General features: G+C 40.9%; 1 protein-coding gene across 4 annotated transcripts; it reads right to left on the reverse strand.

The window, feature by feature from the left end:
* Positions 1–6,444: 6,444 nt before the first annotated feature.
* Positions 6,445–23,854, reverse strand: zbtb24 (zinc finger and BTB domain containing 24). 4 transcript variants are annotated; one of them, XM_061217960.1, is made up of 8 exons: positions 23,702–23,854; positions 20,410–20,470; positions 17,700–18,535; positions 16,802–16,969; positions 16,342–16,425; positions 16,167–16,250; positions 9,058–9,139; positions 6,445–7,493 (listed from the first exon to the last, which is right to left on the reverse strand). In XM_061217960.1, exons 3-8 carry the CDS (start codon positions 18,532–18,534, stop codon positions 6,659–6,661), a joined length of 2,088 nt encoding a protein of 695 aa, XP_061073944.1. In that variant the 5' UTR covers position 18,535; positions 20,410–20,470; positions 23,702–23,854; the 3' UTR covers positions 6,445–6,658. The 4 variants fall into 4 exon arrangements, with proteins under 4 accessions (XP_061073944.1, XP_061073935.1, XP_061073952.1 ...); XM_061217951.1 differs by having other exon boundaries at positions 17,700–18,572; XM_061217968.1 differs by lacking the exon at positions 20,410–20,470.
* Positions 23,855–24,085: the final 231 nt, after the last annotated feature.

A 24,085-nucleotide genomic window follows, 5' to 3' on the forward strand; every position in this document is an offset into this window, starting at 1 on the left:
GTCTGAACGGAATTTGCATGTAGTGGTTTTCTGCAATTGCACAGATTCGGATACGTATTACTCTGATATGCACAGGAAAAATGATTTTGATGAGCCTAGGTTTTGATCGTCAAACTCTTTGCTCTATGGTTTCGATATTCACAAACAAATTGCGCTTGAGACGCCTACTATCAGGAGGATGATTTGGATTGGATAGCATATGTGTAACTGATGGAATTACCAACAATAAAAACGTGCTTTCGATGTGTAAGTGACCGAAATATCGACCAGTGGAAACAAGTTTTCGACACGCTAGTTTGAATTATCGACCAATGGAAACGTGCTGTCGAAACGCCCTGGTCCTGGAGAGTCACAGGGTGTGCTGGCTTCCCTTGTTACTCTGCACTTAGTTAATCAATTAAAGCAGACGATTACAGTTAACTCGCCTCCCCTGGTTTCTTGGTTTGAATCGGTTGCTGGTATGAAGGCGAAAACCAAAATCAGCACACCCTGCGGCTCTCCAGGACCAAGTTTGCCTGGCCTAGTCAAAAGGGACGTCACAATGTGAGCAGGTTTCATACAGAATTTTGTCAGAACATCTGGGATATTAAGCCAATAGGCGAGACACTAACGCTTGTTGTCTATTAAAAACAGGGAATAAAACCCATCTAATCATTCTCACAGACAAGCTACAGAACCAACCGTGTCTGTGTGAATTAATAGCTAGGCTAGGTAGAATGCGTCTTTTATGATGGGATGATTTCATATTTTACAGGACTGCTGGCAACACTAAATAAAACTACGATTAGCTGCTGTACAGTGATTCATGGACAACAAGCTGAAAATGCAATATTGTTAAAATGCATATGCTTATACAAATAACCCACCGCACCCCTGCAAATTCCGCTTGTGTCCGTTAACATACAATTTCATATTTCATCTTTGTGTATGTCGTTATGGGTGCAGAAATCAGAAAGCTGTGTTCTTAGTGCTGAATGTGAAGCACTTTGAGCTAGATTGTATGTATGCTATATAAAGGTGCTATATAAATAAAGCTTGTAATTATTATTTTAAAACGCTGCCTTTCAAGTGTTACACCTCCCCATCTAAAGCTTATGCCTAAATTATGCAGCTCGTTGACTCCCCAGATCTATGTCCTCACAACAAAGCAGTGGCTTATGGTAAATGGTTGGAATTTATATAGCGCCTTTATCCAAAGCGCTGTACAATTGATGCTTTTCCTTCACCCATTCATACACACACTCACACACCAACGGTGATTGGCTGCCATGCAAGGCACCAACCCGATCGTCATGAGCATTTGGGGGTTAGGTGTCTTGCTCAGGGCATGCCCACGGTGGGATCGAACCAGCAACCCTCCGACTGCCAGACGACTGCTCTTACCTGAGCCAATGTCGCCGGTCATTGATGAGCCAAGTTTTTACACCTATGTCACTTATAGGTGAGAAACTGTAACAACCGCTCAAAACACTTTGAAGGCTGATTTCACAAAACCACTTCTATCACACATAATTTAACAAGCCATATCTCCAAAACAGATTGGCCACTCCCGACAATGATACCTAATTTTGTAGCTCTGATCTTCTAGTTTAAACATCAAATGAAAAAAAGGAAGATCTGCGACATAAGCTGCTTACCGCATTGCGTCACATACAGTGGTGTGAAAAAGTGTTTGCCCCCTTCCTGATTTCTTATTTTTTTGCATGTTTGTCACACTTAAATGTTTCAGATCATCAAACAAATTTAAATATTAGTCAAAGACAACACAAGTAAACACAAAATGCAGTTTTTAAATGAAGGTTTTTATTATTAAGGGAGAAAAAAAATCCAAACCTACATGGCCCTGTGTGAAAAAGTGATTGCCCCCTAAACCTAATAACTGGTTGGGCCACCCTTAGCAGCAACAACTGCAATCAAGCGTTTGCGATAACTTGCAATGAGTCTCTTACAGCGCTGTGGAGGAATTTTGGCCCACTCATCTTTGCAGAATTGTTGTAATTCAGCCACATTGGAGGGTTTTCGAGCATGAACCGCCTTTTTAAGGTCATGCCACAGCATCTCAATAGGATTCAGGTCAGGACTTTGACTAGGCCACTCCAAAGTCTTCATTTTGTTTTTCTTCAGCCATTCAGAGGTGGACTTGCTGGTGTGTTTTGGATCATTGTCCTGCTGCAGAACCCAAGTTCGTTTCAGCTTGACGTCACAAACAGATGGCCGGATATTCTCCTTCAGGATTTTTTGGTAGACAGCAGAATTCATGGTTCCATTTATCACAGCAAGTCTTCCAGGTCCTGAAGCAGCAAAACAGCCCCAGACCATCACACTACCACCACCATATTTTACTGTTGGTATGATGTTCTTTTTCTGAAATGCGGTGTTACTTTTACGCCAGATGTAATGGGACACACACCTTCCAAAAAGTTCAACTTTTGTCTCGTCAGACCAGAGTATTTTCCCAAAAGTCTTGGGGAACATCAAGATGTTTTCTGGCAAAATTGAGACGAGCCTTAATGTTCTTTTTGCTCAGCAGTGGTTTTCGTCTTGGAACTGCCATGCAGGCCATTTTCGCCCAGTCTCTTTCTTATGGTGGAGTCATGAACACTGACCTTAACTGAGGCAAGTGAGGCCTGCAGTTCTTTGGATGTTGTTGTGGGGTCTTTTGTGACCTCTTGGATGAGTCGTCGCTGCGCTCTTGGGGTAATTTTGGTCGGCCGGCCACTCCTGGGAAGGTTCACCACTGTTCCATGTTTTCGCCATTTGTGGATAATGGCTCTCACTGTGGTTTGCTGGAGTCCCAATGTTTTAGAAATGGCTTTATAACCTTTTCCAGACTGATAGATCTCAATTACTTTCTGTCTCATTTGTTCCTGAATTTCTTTAGATCTCAGCATGATGTCTAGCTTTTGAGGATCATTTGGCCTACTTCACTTTGTCAGGCAGGTCCTATTTAAGTGATTTCTTGATTGAGAACAGGTATGGCAGTAATCAGGCCTGGGTGTGGCTAGAGAAATTGAATTTTGAAGCTGAGATTGTCATCAAGGAGGTTAAGCTTAGGGTGGTGGGAGTGTCCATATATCAGGTGGGGAAAAAAGAAAGAGTTGGCCGTCATTGGCATAACAGTGGTAAGAAAAGCCATGGGAAGAGATAGCAGAACCAAGAGAAATGGGCTGGGTTTAATTCCACTTTAAACATTTCTCTTCTCTTGCTGTCTTCCCTCAAGGGAGGTATTTCCCAACTAATTTTGTGATGTGCAACAAGCAAACTTAACAGGTGCTCTACAAGGATAGACGATGAACAAACCAAAATGGAACTGAACCGCCGTCTCAATTTATAGGATGTAATCTCAGCTTCCAATGACTTTGGAATGTTCATAATTCAAAGCAACCACTCTAGTTTATTTTAAGTAATAAAACACACCAGCCGTCTTAGGAAAGATGAGTGAGGATTTCTTAAACCTCAATCAAAAAAAAAAAAATGCTGGCTAAAGAACATTCTCAATTCCATTCCTCAATATGCGCTCATTAATCATTCCCATACCTTCCGAATGAGGAAGCAATATGGGGGAATATATTGGGAATATAATTGCTCCCTCTGCTCATAATTCAGAACCGAACCCCACTTGGTGTGGCCTCCATATTTCATCCATTGCATACCATTCGGAATCGAAAACCCCGGTGTACAGAGAGAGGCGGAGGACCCAAATAACCAAAATTACTTTATTCTGTGGTTCTGTGGTGCAATCTTATTGTACACTTGATTCATGCAATAAATATATATTTGTCCAAATCCAAATGCCTGAAGTACACATCAAATAACTAATTCCACTCTACCGTTAATATACTTTAGCAGGTGCACAATACAATGAAATGTAAAAGTATTTGGACAATGGCTCCATACTCCAGTGCATTGGATTTGAAATATGCAGACTTTATGCAGCTTTAATTTGAGGGTATTTACATCCATATTGGCTGATCCTTGTAGGAATTACAGCCCCTGAAGAGGAACAAAAGTAATTGGACAACTGGCTACAAAGCTGTATCTTGACAAGCTGTGTCTTAGCTTCATTAGTTCATGCACAATATAAATTATTGGAATTTGCATGTGGAGTCACTCTCCATCTGTGTCAATGCCAGTAACATAGACCATCATGAGGCTAAAATCTAAATAAATCAATCAAAGACAACCAAAACATTGGGTGTGTCAAAAGAAACGTTTGGATACATTCTTAGGAAGCAAGAATACACTGGTGACCACAGTGATAGCAAACAACCTGGTAGACCATGGAAGACATTACACTACACTACACTTTATCCAATAAGTGCATAACGAAGGCCTGTAGAACAACTACAGATAAGGTACAATTACAGTACAATAAAGCAGCCAATAACATCAAGCCCAGTTCACATGGTAAGTATACTGTAGGCTAAGTCAGTAAAGTTATGGCATGACATAGAGAAGAAGCAAAGCATGATTACAAGCGATGTGGTAAGAATTACAACATCAAGATGAAGAATCACATGCAACATGAAAGCACTAGGTGAGTGTACCAGTACTACATGAGGCATCACACAAGATGCAAGTGATACATTACAGTAATACTCTATTAGGAAGTGTTAGATCTAGTCTAGTAAGGCTAGGGCTGCCACTTATAACAAAAAATCATATTCGATATCCAAAGCAGAATTGTAGAGCAATTGGAATTCAAGTTAAAATTTCCACGTCTAAAAAGATAAAAGATCTTTAAAATGGCAAGACTAAAAAGAACCATATATTTTCAAAAACAATGAACATAGTTTGCTTCTCAATTAAGTAATATTCATCATGTTGATTAGGCTGCATTTCACAATGCCATGGCAATGTAGAGTAGCCTACTAGCTGAACTTAAGGTTACTTGCCCACCAAACTAAAAATAAGCCCACCAAACTATTAGTATATGACAACCTGTCATTATACAGATAACTGGACAGGCAGGCTACAAATATTAGGCAGGAATATCAACTGATTTACATGTTCAGCGTCAAGGGCACATTTTTGTTTACAATATTCAGAGCTGTGTCATTGTCCCCCACAGCTAGGAATATCTCCTAGTGCAGTACCTCATCTTGTCTCTCGTTCGTTTCCTTCCCATGTATGTTTCTCCAAACAGACTTCCCATTGTAGTCAAAGCCGTCTTGATGGTGCTTGTTGGCTGCAGGACCCTCAATTTCCATAATTTCTTGCCAGACTTTCAGCATTTTCTGACACGTTTCCCCATTCATGCTCAAAACTTGTGTTTTTATGCAAATTCGAATTGAAATGAGATATTACAATATAATGTGACAGCCCTAGCCAAGGCACGGTCTGAAGAGATGAATCTTCATATACAGCAGGAATGGGGAGGCCATTCCACCAGTGGAGAGCTTGGGTGAAGTGGAGAAGCTCTGCGATCGGGAGAAGCGAGAACATTTTGCCTGGGTGGCTGGAGGTGCAAGTGCAAGAAGACTACTGTAGTGGATGAGTGAAGAATACTTTACATTTTGAAGAAAACCCCTTTTTTCTGTCTTATCTTGACTGACCAAGTCAATCACCCATCCTGAATCCAACAGAATACAAGAGTGAAAGAGTGAAGGTAAAAAGCCCCATAAACTAACAGGAACTGACAATGGTTATAGTACCATCCAGCCTTGCAGAGCATCACCAGGGACAATACCCCAAGTCACAGACTTCCAACAGTCACAAAATGCAAGGGATCTGCAGAAAAGTACAAAATTAGATCACTTCCTTTCAGATATTGAATTTGTCCAATTATTTTTGCCCCTAAAATTGGAGGAACACACATAAAAAGGACTGCAATTCCTACACGGATTACCCGATATAGATGCAAATATTCAAATGAAAGCTTTATTCATTATTTTATTTCACATCCATTGTACTGGAGTATAGACCCTAAACAGCAGACAATGTCCAAATAGTGACAGGATTAAGGGCAGCAGTCCTTATCTGGCAATCTGTATATTTTTCCAACTAAATTATGAGTTTCTCTGTATTCTCAGACATTTGTTATGTTGAACAATAAAATATTATGTTCTTTTTATTTTAAGACCAGACCCTCACTATTGAGCTACCATAAATTCCCCCCCAAACCCCCCCAAAAAAAAACACATTGTTGGGCAAGGACACAATGCTTATGCTTTCATACCGTTAGAGGTAACTAAGCTTCCTTGACTTCAGTCCGGCTCTTATTATTGTTTCATTCTACAGTCTGATGACACACCACAGTAACAATCAAATAACTTTCCAAGTTTAGAAATTGATCATACACATCTCAGCCCTTTCCGTTAAAGATAGGTGCAAAGATTTCACCTTTCAGGAACTACATTCCGTTTTTCATTATGATGAGGCTAAAAGATTAAATAATTTAAGAACGCTTCCTTAATCAGTACAATGGAATGATTCTGATTCCTGACAATTTGAAAAGTATAATTTATTTTCACCATTATTAATAACAAAATATTTCACAATCTATTCTTTTCACATGTTTTGGTTAGTAACATATTTATTTGAAAATTCTTATTAATGTCCATAAAAGTATGACATTTTAGTGGGGTAGAAAGCGAAAGTAGTTCATTTGACCCAGGTCCGCTCCCTACACAACCATGCTGAAGTAGCTGTAGTCTGCTCAGGTCTGTGGGGCCAGGCTGGTGTAGAGGTAGGAGACAGTTCCAGCCTGAATCTGGTATGTCTGACCCTGAATGTGGTGGCTGGGGATCTGCTGGGTGGTCTGGCTTATGGAGATCGGTTGTGCTGTCTGGCCACTAATGTGAATGGCCTGGCCCTGCTGCTGGGCGGGTGTCTCCGGGGTGATAGGCAGATGTGGGAGGGGTGGGTGCTGCAACACATGGAGGTGTTGGGGTGGGGCCGAGGGTTGTGCATGGTGGACCTGCAGGTGCTCCATGGTCTCCTTAGTCAGGGTGATGACATGCATCTGCTCAGCCCCGCCCTCCAGAACTCCCAGGGTCTGATCGCCCTGGGAGACCAGGGCCAGGTTCTGCACGTGCTGTGAGGGCTGGGTGAGGAGCGTGAGGCTTGGGCCCACCCCCTCGCCACCACTGCCACCGCCACCCACCGCCTCCTCTGGCTCGCTTATGATGTTGATGCCCTGCTCCTGCCCTGGGAAATTCATGTTCTCCACCTCGCCTGTGACCACCAGCTGGATCTCCTCTCCCGTGGTGGTGGGAAGGTGGTACTGCTGCAACTGCAGGACACCTTGCACCTCATCCCCGGGTCTGTCCCTGCTGGCGGCCGCTACGGCAACCTCGCCTATGGCCCCTGCAGACCTCTCCTTGTTGTGCGTCTTGGCGTGGGCTTTGAGGTTGTCCAGGCGAGCAAAGGACAGGCTGCAGAGGGAGCAGGTAAAGGGCTTCTTGCCTGTATGGGAGGCCACATGGCGCCTCCGGGCACTGGGGTCAGAGAAGGACTTGCTGCAGACACTGCACACGTATGGTTTTTCCCCCCTGCACGAAGAGTACAGCATGGGAGATATCAGTTTTGTGGTTGATTCAATGCAGTTAGATATAGAAATGGAAATTCAATCTGCAAATTCCAAAACATTTTCTGTGTGAATTGTTATAATAATAATGAACTGAATTTCATTTGCATTCCTGAATTCACTGAAATTAACTGGAATTGACCCCAGCCCTGGCACAACTTCATGTTATTTATATCTGTGCACAACACAGCTGAATTGGGTCAGATTTTCTGTCAAGGTAGTACATGAACTGTCTCAGCGTAAGCTTCCAATATTGGAAAAAAATGGGGCACGTTTAGACAGGGGCATAGCAGTGTTCTTAGCAGCAAACAAGGCAATATGGAAAAATATGGGAAAAACCTAAACAAAATATATGGAACAGCTGCTTATTAGGTTTATTCAATTTACAGATTCCCCGTTCACTCGGTTAGCAAGGCAGCAAGTAGAGGTATTGCTACAGCCAAAACTGCACAAAGCTTAACCATACCTACTACTAGCTAGCTAATAATCAACTTACAGTAAAATTCACCTGTTACCTTGACTTTTCTGTCCTCAAACACTCAAAAGCTACAGGGGCAATTCACAGTCAATATCCAGGACATAAATATTAGTGATCAAAAAAAAGTACAATCCCCAACATAATTACGATGTGGAGATCAGATAACTATACCATTCATTTCTTATCTGTAGGAGGCCTAAGCAATTTTCACACCATCACCCACCCTACTAATATTTTTTGAGCTTTAAAGACAAGCTGAAATCAAAATGAACTTTTTCCTCAATTTAGTCAATTCTTCATAACCATACAAATACATATTAAAGTATATATTACATTAAATGTATGAAATTGTAATAGTTGTGTATTCTTACATGGAAGATTTTTTTATCAATCTAGTTTGTGGAAAATTATTTGAATTTAGATTTTACGTCATCGTCTACTAGTAGGAATGTTGAACAAACGCATGTGAATTTTCCATTCGCCTCCAATCAATATCCTTTTCACGCAGCAGTGCTCATCCTCATTTGTTATCCCTCTTGCATATCTGGCAGCAGCACGGTGGCTTGAGGTTCCTTTGATACCTTGGACCCTTGATGACTCAAAGCCATTTAGCCAACAATTGTGTTCCATACGTATCAGCATAATTTGGATTTACAGCTGCATCTTGTCTCGCCCCCCAATTCCCATAGAGATCCATTCAAATGCAAAGAGTTTTAATATCCAGACTCTGATGATGTTGATAGGTCATTAAAAATGCAACAAAATACTAAACATAGCTACTTTCATTTACATAACATTGCTGTGTCCCAAATATTATGGTGCCCTGAAATTGGGGGGACTATGTTAAACACTGCTGTAATTTCTACATGGTGAAACCAAAGTGTATAAAAATTTCCTTCTGACAATCTGTGAACTTCAACCAACTGTGATTTGTTTTATTACAACTCTCAATTTGTGGAGTACAGAGGCAAATATATAAATGATGATTCTTTTCTTAAACATTAAGAGGGCACTGTACATACGAGTTGGTTAAGTGCAGTGGTTCACTTACCTGTGAATCCTGATGTGTGTCTGCAGTGTACTCTTGGCAGTGAAGCACTTCCCACAGATCTCGCAGGTAAAAGGTTTCTCGCCTGATGAGGGAAGACAGAGCTACAAGTTTAATGCACAAGTAATTCACAATTTGCAGCATATTTTACATATTATCCATTTGTATAGATGTGCACACTACATTCAGAAGCCATTATCTTGCTCAATACCAACAGCAATTCTCTACATAAGATTCAAACCAGACATTTTCTAGTTACAAACACAGTTCCAAACACCCATTATATCACGTGGCTGAGTACAGTAGCACTGACCAACATGCATGCATACATACATACATACATACATACATACAAGGTTCTATTTCTCTATTTCAGTGCACCTCTGAAAGACTAACATGTAAAACAGGTCACATTTTACACTACATGGTTCAAAATCCACCTGCCCACATATGTATAAACGTTGAGAGGAATATGTGAAACTACGGAGATTCTACAAGGTAATTTGTCAACAGTGTATCCTGGCGTCCCTTAGTGTACCCAATTCTATCCAAAATGGATAAAATGTGCATTACAGTAAATCAAGAGATAATCAGTTTCTTTCGACAGATACAGTGTTCTGACTCATGGAATACAATACAATTACATTGGGGAATTTACAGATGTATATATATATGCCCAAAAACCAACATTTTGGACCTATGGGTCCAAAATTCCAAAATATCCAAAAATGAATTGTCGCGGAAGTGAAGTTGAAGGTGAAATATGGTTGATTTTCTAATTCAGCAGTTTCAACACTCAACACCCTCATTTAATGTTCAGCACTCTGAACACAAAACACAACTGTTAAAACGTGTTCACTTACCCAACATTAATTCAATTTAATTTGTCAATTATTACCAAATGATATAAATGATCAAATAAGCCATAAAGTAATAAAATTGTCAGCATAGGGGGAGCAGGATCGAGAACAACCAAATAACATTCCATAAACATGATTTGAGAGAGCATGGAACTAAAGGTACAATAGGTAATTTCAGACTCCTAACAGTCAAAAGAGGAATTGCAGCAATAAACAACCTCAAACCACAACACTGATCCCACAGTCTATGAATATAATGCATAATATAAAGGGTTATTATACAGTTCAGTGTTCTCATGCACCGTTTTGGAAAGCCGACAGAGCCTGCCGTCTTTACGTAGTGTTCTATGAAGAAAATGTTCGCCGACAGGTGACATGAAATCTTGACTACACAACACTTGATATTTTTTGTCTTTTTTCGGTTTTCAATTTAACCAACTATATTATGAGCAAGCAAGTTATTTGGCTATGTAACTAGCTGGCTATATAACAAATATATGATAGTCAACCACAAACGATGCAAGTGTAACTTACAGTTTGCGAGAAATAAAGGTTTAGCTAAACACGGATGATTGAACACAAAGAGATATCTTTTGACCTCAAACTCAATTGTCTTCAGTGTTTAGCAGAAACAAAGGAATTGACCTTGCTGTTCCAATACTTTTGGAGCGGACTGTACATGAGATGACAGATCCGAATTTCTACTTTTATCTCCTGGTATTTTTATCTAGATTTGTTAAACAACTTAGAACATATCACCTTTTGTATCAGACAATCCAATTTTTGGTGAGCAAAAGCGTTGGAACATGTGACTGACAGGTGTTTCTTGTTGCCCAGATGTGTCTTGTTTGATTGATTGGTTAAACAATAAATAGTTCTGAATGTCTACTCTTGGTTTTATCTCGCATTGCCCGTGTTTTGCACACCATTTTTAAGTTTAGAAAAGAGGGGAAATCGAGCACAGCTTGTACAACAACTTGGAATGTCCTGAAAAAGACAGAAACCACTGCCGTACTGAGCAACAGACATCGAACAGGTCGACCAAGGAAAACAACAAAATTCTTCCACTCCTTTGTTGCTTTAGCAGAATGTTTACACCCCCACCACTGTGTTTCACAGGTGAGGTGCTTTGGATCTTGGGCAGTTCCTTCTCTTCTCCATACTTTGCTCTTACCATCACTCTGGTGTAAGTTAATTTTTTTTCTCATCTGTCCACAAGACATTTTTTTTGCGATTAACCAGTGGTTTGCATCTTGCAGTGTAGCCTCTGACTCCTGATGAGTGTTTCTAATCTGTAGGACCGGTGTTTGGGTATTTTTCTTTATTATGGAGATAATTCTTCTGTCATCAGCTGTGGAGGTCTTCCTTGGCCCACCAGTCTCTTTGTGATTAGTAAGCTCACCAGTGCTCTCTTCTGAATTACATTCTCAACAGTTGATTTTGGTAAGCCTAAGGTTTGTCTCTAACCATTGTGTTCTTGCTTCTCAGTCTCAGTCCCATAATGGCTTCTTTTACTTTAATTAGCACAATAATCCACTTGGCACTTTGGTCCTCATGTTGATAAAGAACAATAATAGTTGCCAAGGTGATCAAAAGACTAGGGGAGAGACGAGTTGTGGAGAGCTCTCTTATACCTGCGCGAAGGAGGCAATTAAACACACCTTAGCAATTATAAAAATGTGTGAAGCCATGTGTCCTTCACTGCCTTGCTGTGGGATGAAGCACCGCCCAAATGAGTTTGGAGGCATTTGACTGAACTTCAGCAGATAAGATGCTTCTGTACACATTCTGCAGCGATCAGTAGTTACATTATCAATGAAGACAACTGAGCCTGTGGCAGGCATACATGTCCAAACTATAACACCCCCACCACCTGTCCACATCTGTCCACAATACCTTTTCTGTTTAGGATTTTGACCTTTTGTGTTTAATTATCCACTCCAGTGAATAAAACCATATTATTTTACCAAATAATAGTTAACATTTTGGCCTAATTCATTTTTTTAAAGAATGGGGGGGTATACTCCCCTGGAATACATTTTGTTTAATCACTGTGAAATAGTTCATTTTGGTGACTTTTGGGGGAACGTATTTCTATCATTCAGCAACATATGCAATATTATACAAGCCAGACCCTTCAAAGTAAAATAAAATGTAATTACTGTAGTTAATAATACTAAATAATAGAGTTACATTAGTGTTACAAAAAAGGTCCAAACCTTTTATTTATTTATTTTTATTTTATTTTTTTAAACAGAGCTTAAAGCTACAGACACAGTGCAGTTGTCGGACAGAGATACTATTTGTTTTAGCTCTGTACTCCAGCACATTGGATTTGAAATTAATATGAGGTGAAGGTAGACAGTCACCTTTAATTTGAGGCTATGTACATCCATATTAAGTAATCTGTGTTGGAATTACATCCCTTTTTACATAGTCCCCCCATTTTAGGGGGCGTAAGGTAATTGGACAGTTGGCTTTTTTCAGTTTAAAAAGCTTTCAGTGTCTAGTCTTAATTCTTGGCTTTTGATTGCCTGTTATTGGCATTTTTCAAGAAAAAGGTATCACTTTTTTTTTTTTGAGACGGCAAATTGTCCCTCAACAATTATTATGGGCATGGCCATACATTTTCAGATCACACGGCCCTTAGGGGGCACGATAGCAAATAAGCAGGTTTGAAAGAATGTATCTTTGACTATGGTCAAAGGAAAGTTCAATAGCTTTTTTGCTTTCTTCTACAAAGTTCATATAATCTTCATAAAAAATTTTGTTATGTCACATAATGCTTGGCTTTAATCAGTCTTCAAGTGCCCCCATAAATGTTCAATGGGGTTGAGGTCAGTTGATTGTTGGTGGGGCAGCACACCTTGCTCTTCTTTGGTCTTCGAGTAGTTCTTGCAAAGCTTTGAAGTAACTTTAATTTGCTTAAAATAAATAAATAAATCCCAGATTTTCAGATTGGATCCCACTACGTAAAATCTAAATCAAATGATATTTTGGTGTGACCACGCTTTGCCTTCAAAACAGCATCAATTCTTCTAGGTATACTTGCAGTTTTTGAAGAAACTCGGCAGGTAGGTTGTGTCGTGAGCCACGGACCCCTTGCCGAGCTCAGACCTCACGTTCCCACGAGCAGTACCTCACAATGAGGTGTCTCGGGGACGAACTGAAGTACTCCGAACGTTCTGGAGCCCTGGTAAGTTCTACTGAACTTCCAGCCCAGTCTCGAAGTGAAGGGTGTGATGCAAATCTGGTATTCGATGTCCTGTACTCAATGTATTCCTCTAAAGAATCTTTATCACATATGATTATAGTAAGATATACTTTATTATATCAATCAAAAGAATAGAGTTATACAGATTACAGCGTAAATATCATCTTTCAGTTTGCTGATCACATGCAAGTTACATACACCCCCTTAGCTCTTTCTAATTTACCTTTCCACCATGATGTTTAAAAGTCAAGGTACACCCCTCAAATACTCATCATCCTCTTTGGCCTTTACCTTATCTTATGGCTCCCCCTTCATGGAGATAAAAGCTACTGAACTTCCATTAATACAATGGGTACGAACACCCCTAAAGTCTACTACTTATTTATATCGTATATAGTATCTTACTAAAAAATAAGACATAAAAACGAAAGGAAACTTAAAGTGTATTACTTCTATGTACTACTTTTCCTACTTTTACAAGTAATATAGATTATAATTACCACCCATGCCCTAAATATAGTCATCTTGTTTTCCACGGGATTTGATCCCTCCTCCTTACTGTTGATGAGCTCCTTGAACAGCTGCATTGGTTTGGGAATCTGTCCTGCGTTGCTCTCTCTTCAACAGCCCATAGATATCTTCTGAAGCAAAATTCTAAGATGCTATCCTAAGGTCTAAAAGCTTATTCCTTATATATCCTTTTTGCATACAAAAGTGTACCTTTTTGATAAGAAATGTCCCCAATATATCAAGCGGGAAGACATGTATCTCTTATGCAACTTGTTTTTTAATGACCATATTCATTAATTCTGTTTGTCCTACTGTCATTTTCTCATACCTCAAAAGAAATTTCCCCAATACTTTATCTCATGTGCCCCTCCGGTTGGGAATTTCCACCATCTTAATATACGAGTGGAAAAACACTAGCTTTTTTGTATTTTTTTAAGGAACCTATTCATCACTGGTATTTGTCTCCCTGTCATCTCTCCTTGGACTCTCTCCAAACTTTGACTTCATACAAGCCAGAAGTTAGTGCCCTCCACCATCTCAACACACTCTTCAGGTGCCCCTCTCCGCGGCGCCTTAAGGGATCTACAAAGGAGATCCAGCCAATAGCTGAGTGTAAATCATCCTCCAACTCTTCTACAGTCAGTCCTTTGAATCTATCCAATACATTATCAGATTATAATCAGGAAGTCCCTTAAAGCCTCTTAATATTCTTTCGGTATTGACATCCCTTCCGTTTTCCTTATTTTTTTCTTTAGCCAGGCATTGTGCCCCTCCCCTGTAGGGTTGGGGTATTCTCAGTCAGAACTTTAACCTTGCTCCTTAAAACCCTAAATCTAAGTCCCCCGACTTCAGACTCCTCCGCTGACAAGTATGGCTGCTCATTATCTCTGAACCACATATTTTTCCTCTTACGGGCGTTCTTACTACCACCTCGATGGCGTGTGCAAGGGGTTAACAATGCATTCCTTCCTAACCCATCCCCCGTCAATCTCTCATCAGGGGGGCCTAGGGCCGGGTCCTCGACAGTTGTTCCAAACATCTTGGAGAACTAGCCACAGTTCTTCTGTGGATTTAGGCAGCCTCAAATGCTTCTGTCTCTTCATGTAATTCCAGACAGACTGGATGTTGAGATGATGTTGAGATCAGGACTCTGTGGGGGCCATACCATCACTTCCAGGACTCCTCGTTCCTCTTTATGCTGAAGATAGTTCTTAATGACATTGGTTGCATGTTTGGGCTCATTGTCCTGCTGCTCCATTTGCAGAAATGCAGCCCCAAACTTGCAAGGAGCCTCCACCATGCTTCACTGTTGCCTGCAGACACTCATTCTTGTACCACTCTCCAGCCCTTCGGTGAACAAACTGCCTTGTGCTACCGCCAAATATTTAATATTTTGACTCGCCAGTCCAGAGAACCTGCTGCCATTTTTATGTACCCCAGTTCCTGTGTTTTCGTGCATAGTTAAGTTGTTGGCCTTGTTTCCACATCGGTGGTATGGCTTTTTGGACGCAATTCTTCCATGAAGACCACTTCTGACCAGACTTCTCCGTACACAGTAGATGGGTGTACCTGGGTCCCACTGGTTTCTGCCAATTCTGAGCTGATGGCACTGCTGGACATCTTCCGATTGCGGAGGGAAGTACGCATGATGTGTCTTTCATTCAAGTTTCTTTGGCCGACCACTGCGTCTATGGTCCTTAACGTTGCCCGTTTCTTTGTGCTTCTTCAACAGAGCCCATCTGGAAACCCCTGTCTGCCTTGAAATGTCTGCCTGGGAGATACCTTGCTGATGCAGTATAACTACCTTGTGTCTTGTTGCTATGCTCAGTCTTGCCATGGTGTATGACTTCTGACATTAAACTGTCTTCAGCAGCCTCACCTTGGAAGTTTGGCTGTAAATGTAAATGTAAATGGCTGTTCCTCACCCAGTTTTAACCTCCTACACAGCCGTTCCTGTTTCAGTAAATGATTGCGTTTCAACCTACATATTAAATTGATGAGCATTAGCTCCTGTTTCGTATAACTGGTTAATCACACCTGACTATATGCCTACAAAATCCCTGATTTTTTGCAAGTGTGCCTAGAGTTGAAGGCAAAGGGTGGTCACACCAAATATTGATTTGATTTAGATCTTTCTTCTGTTCACTCACTTTGCATTTTGTTAACTATTAACATTTCTATTTTTGAAAGCATTCTTAAACAGAATCATAATCAGAGACAACCGAGAAGCCAACTTGGTCCCTTAAAATGGATGTATAAAAAGGGATTCAATTCCAACATGGATCACCTGATATGGATGTACATGCCATAAACTTAGGTGACAGGTGGGACATTAACCGTATATTCATAGTTTCATTTCTAATCCAATGTACAAGCGTACAGAGACAAAAGAACAGAAATAGTGGAAATATGTACTGCACTGTACATACGGCACATACATCTATACGTACTATATACAAACAAAATTTGGGGGTTTCTTGTTACACCAAAAACCATAATGGCCAACATTTTAGAACATGCAAGTGTACCTGTGTGTGTTCTAAGATGTTTCTTCAGCTGTGCTGCATCCATAAACTTACGGTGACATTGTGCACACTCCGGAAAAGGTTTGCCTGTAGAAGAAGGATGTGAGTCAGACTAGAAGAAATGGAACAGCAGCTGGGTGGTTTAGACTCTGGCTGAAATCTGAGCACTCCTCTTTACCTGTGTGTACTCTATAATGGCTCTTCAGCTGCCTCTTCTGGCTGTATGTCTTTCCACATTGATCACAGCTGAAAGATTTCTGGTCTGAAAAGATTGAATTTGTAAGGTAATCATTTAATAGCAGTCAGAAACTTTGGCATTTGGCTTGAGATATGATATACTGTAAAAGGAAGTCAAGGTTGTTTAAGTGGCACAATATTTACTGAAAAACAGTTCTGGTCAAAATATCAGAACACATAGCACTGTAAAGGTAAGGCACCCCATATAATATGTCTTGTTGGTTTTCAGCTGTTATTGCAAGGGGAAATAAACCATTTCAAATTATTATCAATATGCTTCAAAACATTTTTTTGTCCAATCAAGGAGCATATTTGGGACCTGCTGAGTCATGCCAAAGACCATGTTGTGGGAGGGCTTTGTGTGAGAGACTGTGTGCAGCTGTGAGTATGCTGTGAGTTACCTGTGTGCAAGTTCATGTGCTCCAACAGAGAGTGTTTGGTAGACAGGGCCTTGGAACACACGGTGCAGGTGAAAGGCTTCTCTCCGGTGTGCATGCGCTGGTGGACCAGCAGGGTGTGCTTCTGAGTGAAGCACTTCCCACAAACAAAACACCTGAATGGTTTTTCACCTGTAAGAGTATGTATAAACGCAGTAATATAGTTAATTAATAATTATGTGTCACTCCATGGAACTCCTGGCCACAGTCATTAGTGGTCAAGATTAGTTCATTATTTTAAAATCACTGTGGACTTAAGCACCCCAGTGGAATATTTGCTTTATTATTTATATGTTGCAGATATAGTAAAGCTAAAACAAATGTGAGTAAGCATGTCGCAAGAGATGATGATTTCACAACTGTGTAATTTTTTTTCCCCAGTTTTGAGGGGAAAAAGTCATGAACTCAGTAAGGTAATCATACCGTATACACTTTCGTGCTGTGAGGATGGAGGAAGATCTAAAACCTGCAGCTATGTGTAAGTTGTTCTAAAAAAGACTGTCTGCTAAATGCCTAAAATGGAACATAATATAATATATATTGATAACAATTGTGTTTGATGGATTTTACATTGTTCAACACCATGTGATTTTCAATTGTACAGTATATATGTTTTTAACAAACATCTTGTGTAGTAAGCAATCTTGGAGCAACTACTGCTTTACTGAATATGATAGACGTGTGAGAAGGTGAAAATAAAATGTCACTGCTGGGATGAATTAAGTATGTCTGAACTTCAACTCAAGGTAATTATATCAATATAGCATTTATGGCAAAAAATAAGCAAAACTAGCAGTGCATTAGGTTTTTCATGTTGACCTGATATGCTAATGGAAAGTGGTCTGAAAGAAATAAGGCTCACCTGTGTGAGTCCTTTGGTGTATTTTTAGGAAGAGGTGGTTCTTGAAGACCTTCCCACAATCCTCACACCTCGCCTCAGTGTTAGGGTACTTCCTCTTCCTGCCCCTTCTCCTCCTCTCCGGCTCGCCTGGCTCTGCTGCATCATCTCCAACCCGGTAACCCTTCAGCTTCATTGGTGGTTTGATTTTGCGTTTGCTGTGGCGGCTGCGCCTGGCCCTGGGGTCATAGTCTATATCTGCATCCCCAGAGGGGGCAGCAAGGGCATCCAAATCAACGGGGTCCTCCACTGTCTCCACCAGAGGTTCTGGCAAACCCCCGCCGACTACCTCGTTTGGCTCCACACCTGTGCCATGTTCTTTAGTTCCCATCACCCCGCCGGCCACCATGTTCTTCCTAGGCCTCCCCCTTTTGCGCTTCGGTTTGGTGGCGGCACACCCATCCCCCCCCTGGCAGTCTGAGTAAGCCATCAGCAGCTCACTGACTTCCAGGAATCGTGCCATGTCCAAGAGAGGCCCCCCATCCCCTTCTTCCACCAATACATTTGCGCTGTAGATGAACTCCAGCACAGCCCCAAAGGTGCGGGCAGCCATTCCGTCCAGCCTGTACACCGACTGTCCCACAGGCCCCTCAGCAGTGAACATTAAAGAGAAGTAGTCACTGCTGGCGGCCAGAAGGGCCTTGTGGGCCTTGAACTGGACATCCTCCACGATCAATGTGATGTCACACAGAAGGTCCTTTTTCCTGAGCTTGTCAAATTTGTTCAAGATGGTGTCCCTGTGTGCTTTTGAGTGGATGGCTAGATGAGAAGAGTTTTGGATCGGAGGAGCATCAGCCATCCTAGAGAGCAGAAATAAACTGGTGATTCTTCAATAACCTGAAAATATAAATTAGGAATTAAACATATGCAGGTAAAAAAGCATCAATTAATCAATAAGGCACAAGAGCACCATAATGTTTGGGACACATATTAATGTTATGTAAATTATAGTCCTGTTTAGTATTGTTTCGCAAATCCTTTCCGTGAAAAGATTACTTCAAGTCTGTGACCCCTAGACATGACAGACTGCTGTGCATCTTGTCTGGTAATGCTCTGTGACACCTGGACTGCAGCCATCTTCAACTCTTCAAGGTGCCTTGAGTTCCCCCATTCTGATAGTTGATGTGAACATTAACTGAAGCTCCTGACACATATCTGCATGATTTTATGCATTGCACTGCTGCCACACAATTGGCTGGTTAGATAATTGCATGACTAAGTAGGTGTACATGTCAGTGCTCAGTAGGTGTATATACAGTGCCCTCCATAATGTTTGGGACAAAGACCCATTATGTCTTGCTTTTCCTGATTTGTCACAATTTTAGATTTATAATCACATGTGGTTAAAGTTCATATTCTCAGATTATATTTAAGGGTATTTATAGACATTTTGGTTTCACCATGTAGAAATTACAGCAGTGTTTATACAATGTTCCCGCATGTCAGGGCACCATACTGTTTGGGACACATGGCTTCACAGATGCTTTGAATTACCTTAATGGAGGTATGAGAGTGCTCTCGGCACCTATTCTTTCCTCCAGCCTTTCGAGCACCACTGGAAACTATTATTGCTGTATATCAACATAAGGACCAAAGTTGTGCCAATGAAAGTCAACAAAGCCACTGAGAAACAAGAAGAAAACGGGACTAGCAGGCCAAGGAAGACTTCCACAGGTGATGACAGAAGAATTCTCTCCATAACAAAGAAAAATCCCCAAACACCTGTCCAACAGATCAGAAACACTCTACAGGATTTTTCAATGACTACTGTCCACAGAAGACTTCATGAACAGAAATAGAGGCTACATTGCAAGATGAAACCACAGGTTTGCTGCAAAAAAACAGGATGGCCAGGTTACAGTATGCCAAGAAGCAACCACAGATCTGGAAAAGGGGCTTGTGGACAGATGAATCGAAGAATAACTTTTATCTGAGTGATGGCAAGTTCAAGTCAATGCTTCAATACTCATTGGCCAGCGGTTCATTCTACAGCAAGACAATGATCCCAAATATACTGCTAATGCAACAACAAAGTTTTTCAAAGCTAAAACATATTACATTCTTGAGGGGCCAATAAATCACCCGATCTGAATGCAATTGAGCATGCCTTTCATATGCTGAAGAGAAAACGTAAGAAAGAACCCCTGAAAGAAGCATGAGTTAAAGATGGCTGCAATACAGGCCTGGCAGAGTACCACCAGAGAACACAGCCAGCAACTGGTGATTTCGATGAATTGCTGACTTCAAGCAGTCATTGCATGCAAAGGATATGCAACAAAATATAAAAGAAACATGACTACTTTAATTTACGTAACATTGTGGTGCCCTGAAATGGGAGGACAATGTATAAACACTGCTGTAATTTCTACATGGTGAAACCAAAATGTATAAAAATGCCCTTTATTAAACTGACAATGTGTAGCTACTTCTCTAACAGATGTGATTTTTTCTTTAAAATCTCAAATTGTGGAGTAGATAAGGCAATAAATTAAGGGTTTTTGTCCCAAATATTATGGAGAGCACTGTGTGTGTGTGTATATACACTCAATGACCACTTTATTAGGTAGACCTGTAAACCAACTTGTTAATGCATATGCTAATAAAGTAGAGAACACATTTCTTGGCTAAATGGCTTTAAGTCATCAAGGGTCCAAGATATCAAATGAGCCTCAACCTGTCATGTTGCCTCCAGATATCCAGCAGATATGGATGGATCGCTTCAAGGGTTGTTTCTCCTGAATAATTGTAAGTAAGTAAATTGTATTTATATAGCACCTTTCACAGACAGAGTCACAAAGTGCTTCACAGGATCAAAAATAAATAAATAAGTAATAACAATAATAATACATAAAAGAACAGTCAATAAAACCAACAAATCACAAATAAACGAACATGAAATAAATGGAAATACAGTCACAAATACGGCTAGATGAACGCCTGTCTGAAAAGATGTGACTTTAGCTGCTTTTTAAAAATTTCCACAGACGCCACAGCTCTTAAGTCCGGTGGAAGAGAATTCCAAAATTTAGGTGCCACCGGTTCAAAGGCTCGGTCACCCTTAAGTTTTGAGCCTAGTGCGAGGGACAACCAGTAAGCGCTGGTCAGAAAACCTCAGAGACCTGCTGGCAACATATGGGTGGAGGAGATCACGAAGGTAAGCAGGTGCCTGACCATGGAGGGCTCTATATGTGAACCTTGAACTGGATCCTGAAATTGACAGGTAGCCAGTGTAAGGAGACCAAGATTGGAGTGATATAACATGACCTCCTGGACCTGGTCAGCAGCCTGGCAGCAGCATTTTGGACCAGTTGTAGGCGGTCTAGAGATGATTTGCTGAGGCAGGTAAAAAGCGAGTTACAATAGTCCAGGCGTGATGAAATAAAAGCATGAATAATCATTTCCAGCTCAGAGTGTGATACAATAGATCTGAGTTGCTTCTAAGGTGGAAAAAACGGGACAAAGACTTAATGTGCTTGTCAAGATGCATAGCCTGATCAAAGATAACACCAAGATTTCTCAATTCCGAGCGCACATTTGATTTAAGAGACCCAATACAATTTACAATATTAGAAACAATATTATCAGCAGCAATGATGAGGACTTCAGTTTTGTCTGCATTTAACTGAAGAAAGTTACTGGCCATCCAGTCCTTAATAGCAGATTGTCCTACTGAACCCAATGGAAAAATTATTGAGAAGAAACAACCCTTGAAGCGATCCATCCATCTGCTGCATATCTGTTCTATACTGTATCAGCATAATTTATAGTTGAATCTAGTCCCACCCGGCAATTCCCATCAAGATCCATTCAAATGCAAAGAGTTTTAGAATCACTTGTAGGGCAACCTGTGAAAATGTGATCTTAGTGACTTTGACTGTGGAATGGAGAAATTAGAGCGGTGACATAGCCCCCCATTTCAGGGCACCATAATGTTTGGGACACAGCAATGTTATGGAACTGAAATTCAAATGAAAGGTTTTAGCCTTGGGTTTTGCCTGAGAAGACAGCATTTGTGTTAAAAAACATAAAACAACATGAAGACCAGAGAGCTGTCTTTGGGAGAAAAGCAAGCCATTTTGAACCTTAAAAAAGTGGAAAAGGACCAGAGCCATTGCACAAGCATTAGCCGAGCTTGTACAACAACTCGGAATGTCCTGAAAAAGTAAGAAACCACTGGAGTACTGAGCAACAGACATCAAACAGGTCGACCAAAGAAAACAACAGCAGTTGATGACAAAAACATTATGAGAGCTGTGAAGAAAAACCCTAAACCATTAGTCAGTGACATCACAAACAACCTCCACAGGGCAGGGGTGAAGGTATCTCAGTAATTACAATCAGAGGGCGAGATTACAATTTGCAAAGAATTACAGAGATGAGCCACAAAAGTTCCGGAACAAAGTTTTATGGACTGATGAGTCAAAGATTAACCTGTACCAAAGTGATGGCAAGGCCAAAGGGTGGAGAACAAAGGGATCTGCTCATGATCCAAAAACATATGAGCTCACAAAAGTCACAGAAGTCTACAAAAACATTCTGTCTGCTAACTTACGGAGAAATGCGTCTAAACTAATTGGCAGAAGCTCCATCATGCAGCAAGACAATGACCCAAAACACACTGCCAACACAACAAAGGACTTCATTAGGGAGAAAAAGGTGAAAGGTTTTAGACTGGCCAGGTCAATCACCAGACCATAACCCAATTGAGCATGCATTTGACCTCCTGAAGAGGAGATTGAAGGGAAAATCCCCCAAAACAAAAAACAACTGAAAGAAGCTGCTGCAAAAGCCTGCAAAAGCAAGGGATACGCAAGGGATGAGGCGGCCTGTAGCATAGTGGTTAAGGTAAATGACTGGGACCCGCAAGGTCGGTGGTTCTAATCCCGGTGTAGCCATAATAAGATCTGCACAGCCGTTGGGCCCTTGAGCAAGGCCCTTAACTCTGCATTGCTCCAGGGGAGGATTGTCTCCTGCTTAGTCTAATCAACTGTACGTCGCTCTGGATAAGAGCGTCTGCCAATAATGTAATGTAATGTAATACGCTACCAAATATTAAGTGTTACTTACCTTCATTTACTTAAATACTCTCTGTACCAATACTTTTGCAGACCTAAAAATTGGGAGGTCTGATGCCAAAGTAGTTTAAATGATCTCTGTGTAAATACCAGGAAATAAAAGGTGAAATTCTGAGCTTGTCTCGTGTTCATCTTTTTATCTCAATCCCAAATGTATTCACTGAAAACAAAGGAACTGCCTTGCTGTTCCAATACTTTTGGAGGGGACTGTAACTGCACAATTTCCCAGTCCTCCCTGTGTTCAGAAGACCGTGTTAGCTCACGATCCAAACAGCACCAGAAGCACAGCAAGCTACTAGTTTCACACTCTGTTATACAGGCACATATCTTATTAAATCATAATGTAGTTAATCTAATCTAGTTAAGAATTGGAAATGATGCGTTTACGTGCGTGAACAATCTTACAAGAAACACTTGGCTGAGCCGTAGCTTGCCCGTTTCGTAGCATCTCGTTACCACCACACTATCACAGGGGAACCATTAATTTGTCATGGAATGGTAAAACGGATCGCGTACGTGCGTCGTACGACGTTTTTATGAAAATGTAAGGAATGGGACGTTATACAAACAGAAACCAAATGTGATATGGAGGTAATTTCTTATTTATTCGTCATGAAAGTTTTACTGTTCAGAACATCGTGAGATAACTTTGTGTTTGGAACACAGTGAGTCTGCGTTACTGTATTCAAACCGAGCGCTATATCTTCGAAAACATATCAATAACTAATTTTATCCATTGTTGCCATAAGCATATTTAAAGCCACCAGACAATTGTCAACTTAAACACTTTCGAAAGAGTCGTAGCTATACCATCTAAATATAATCCATGAATCCGAAATGTCTAGCTGTAGATATTACCAAATAAAAAATACAAAGCTTCAAGGACCTCACCTTAGAGAAGATGGCTGTAATGTATTTAAATATCGCGATAATAGCGTCAGCGGCGCAGGCCAGCGCGGTGGTCGTCACTAGAAGGCCACCCGAACGTTCTGACTGTCTAGAAAGCTCAGAGAGCGTCAGGAGTGTGGGAGGGTCCAGGCAGACCCATTGGAAGATAGAGTTGCAACACTCCCATAGACTTCTGTTGTAATCAGAGAATGCGGAAGTAACGCGTGCCGTGGGTCGTCCAATAGACAAGTTTCCGGAGCATTTCCGGTGTATTTCCGCATTCGGGCCTCGGTGGGTATTGCACTTCCGGTTGAAGTGTAGTGTAGTGTAGTTACCGAGAGAAAGTTGTTACCCCCGTGTTTTCATTTTTGTATAACGTTTGTATAA

Source organism: Conger conger, chromosome 1 (assembly GCF_963514075.1).
Source record: "Conger conger chromosome 1, fConCon1.1, whole genome shotgun sequence".
Classification (NCBI taxonomy): domain Eukaryota; kingdom Metazoa; phylum Chordata; class Actinopteri; order Anguilliformes; family Congridae; genus Conger; species Conger conger.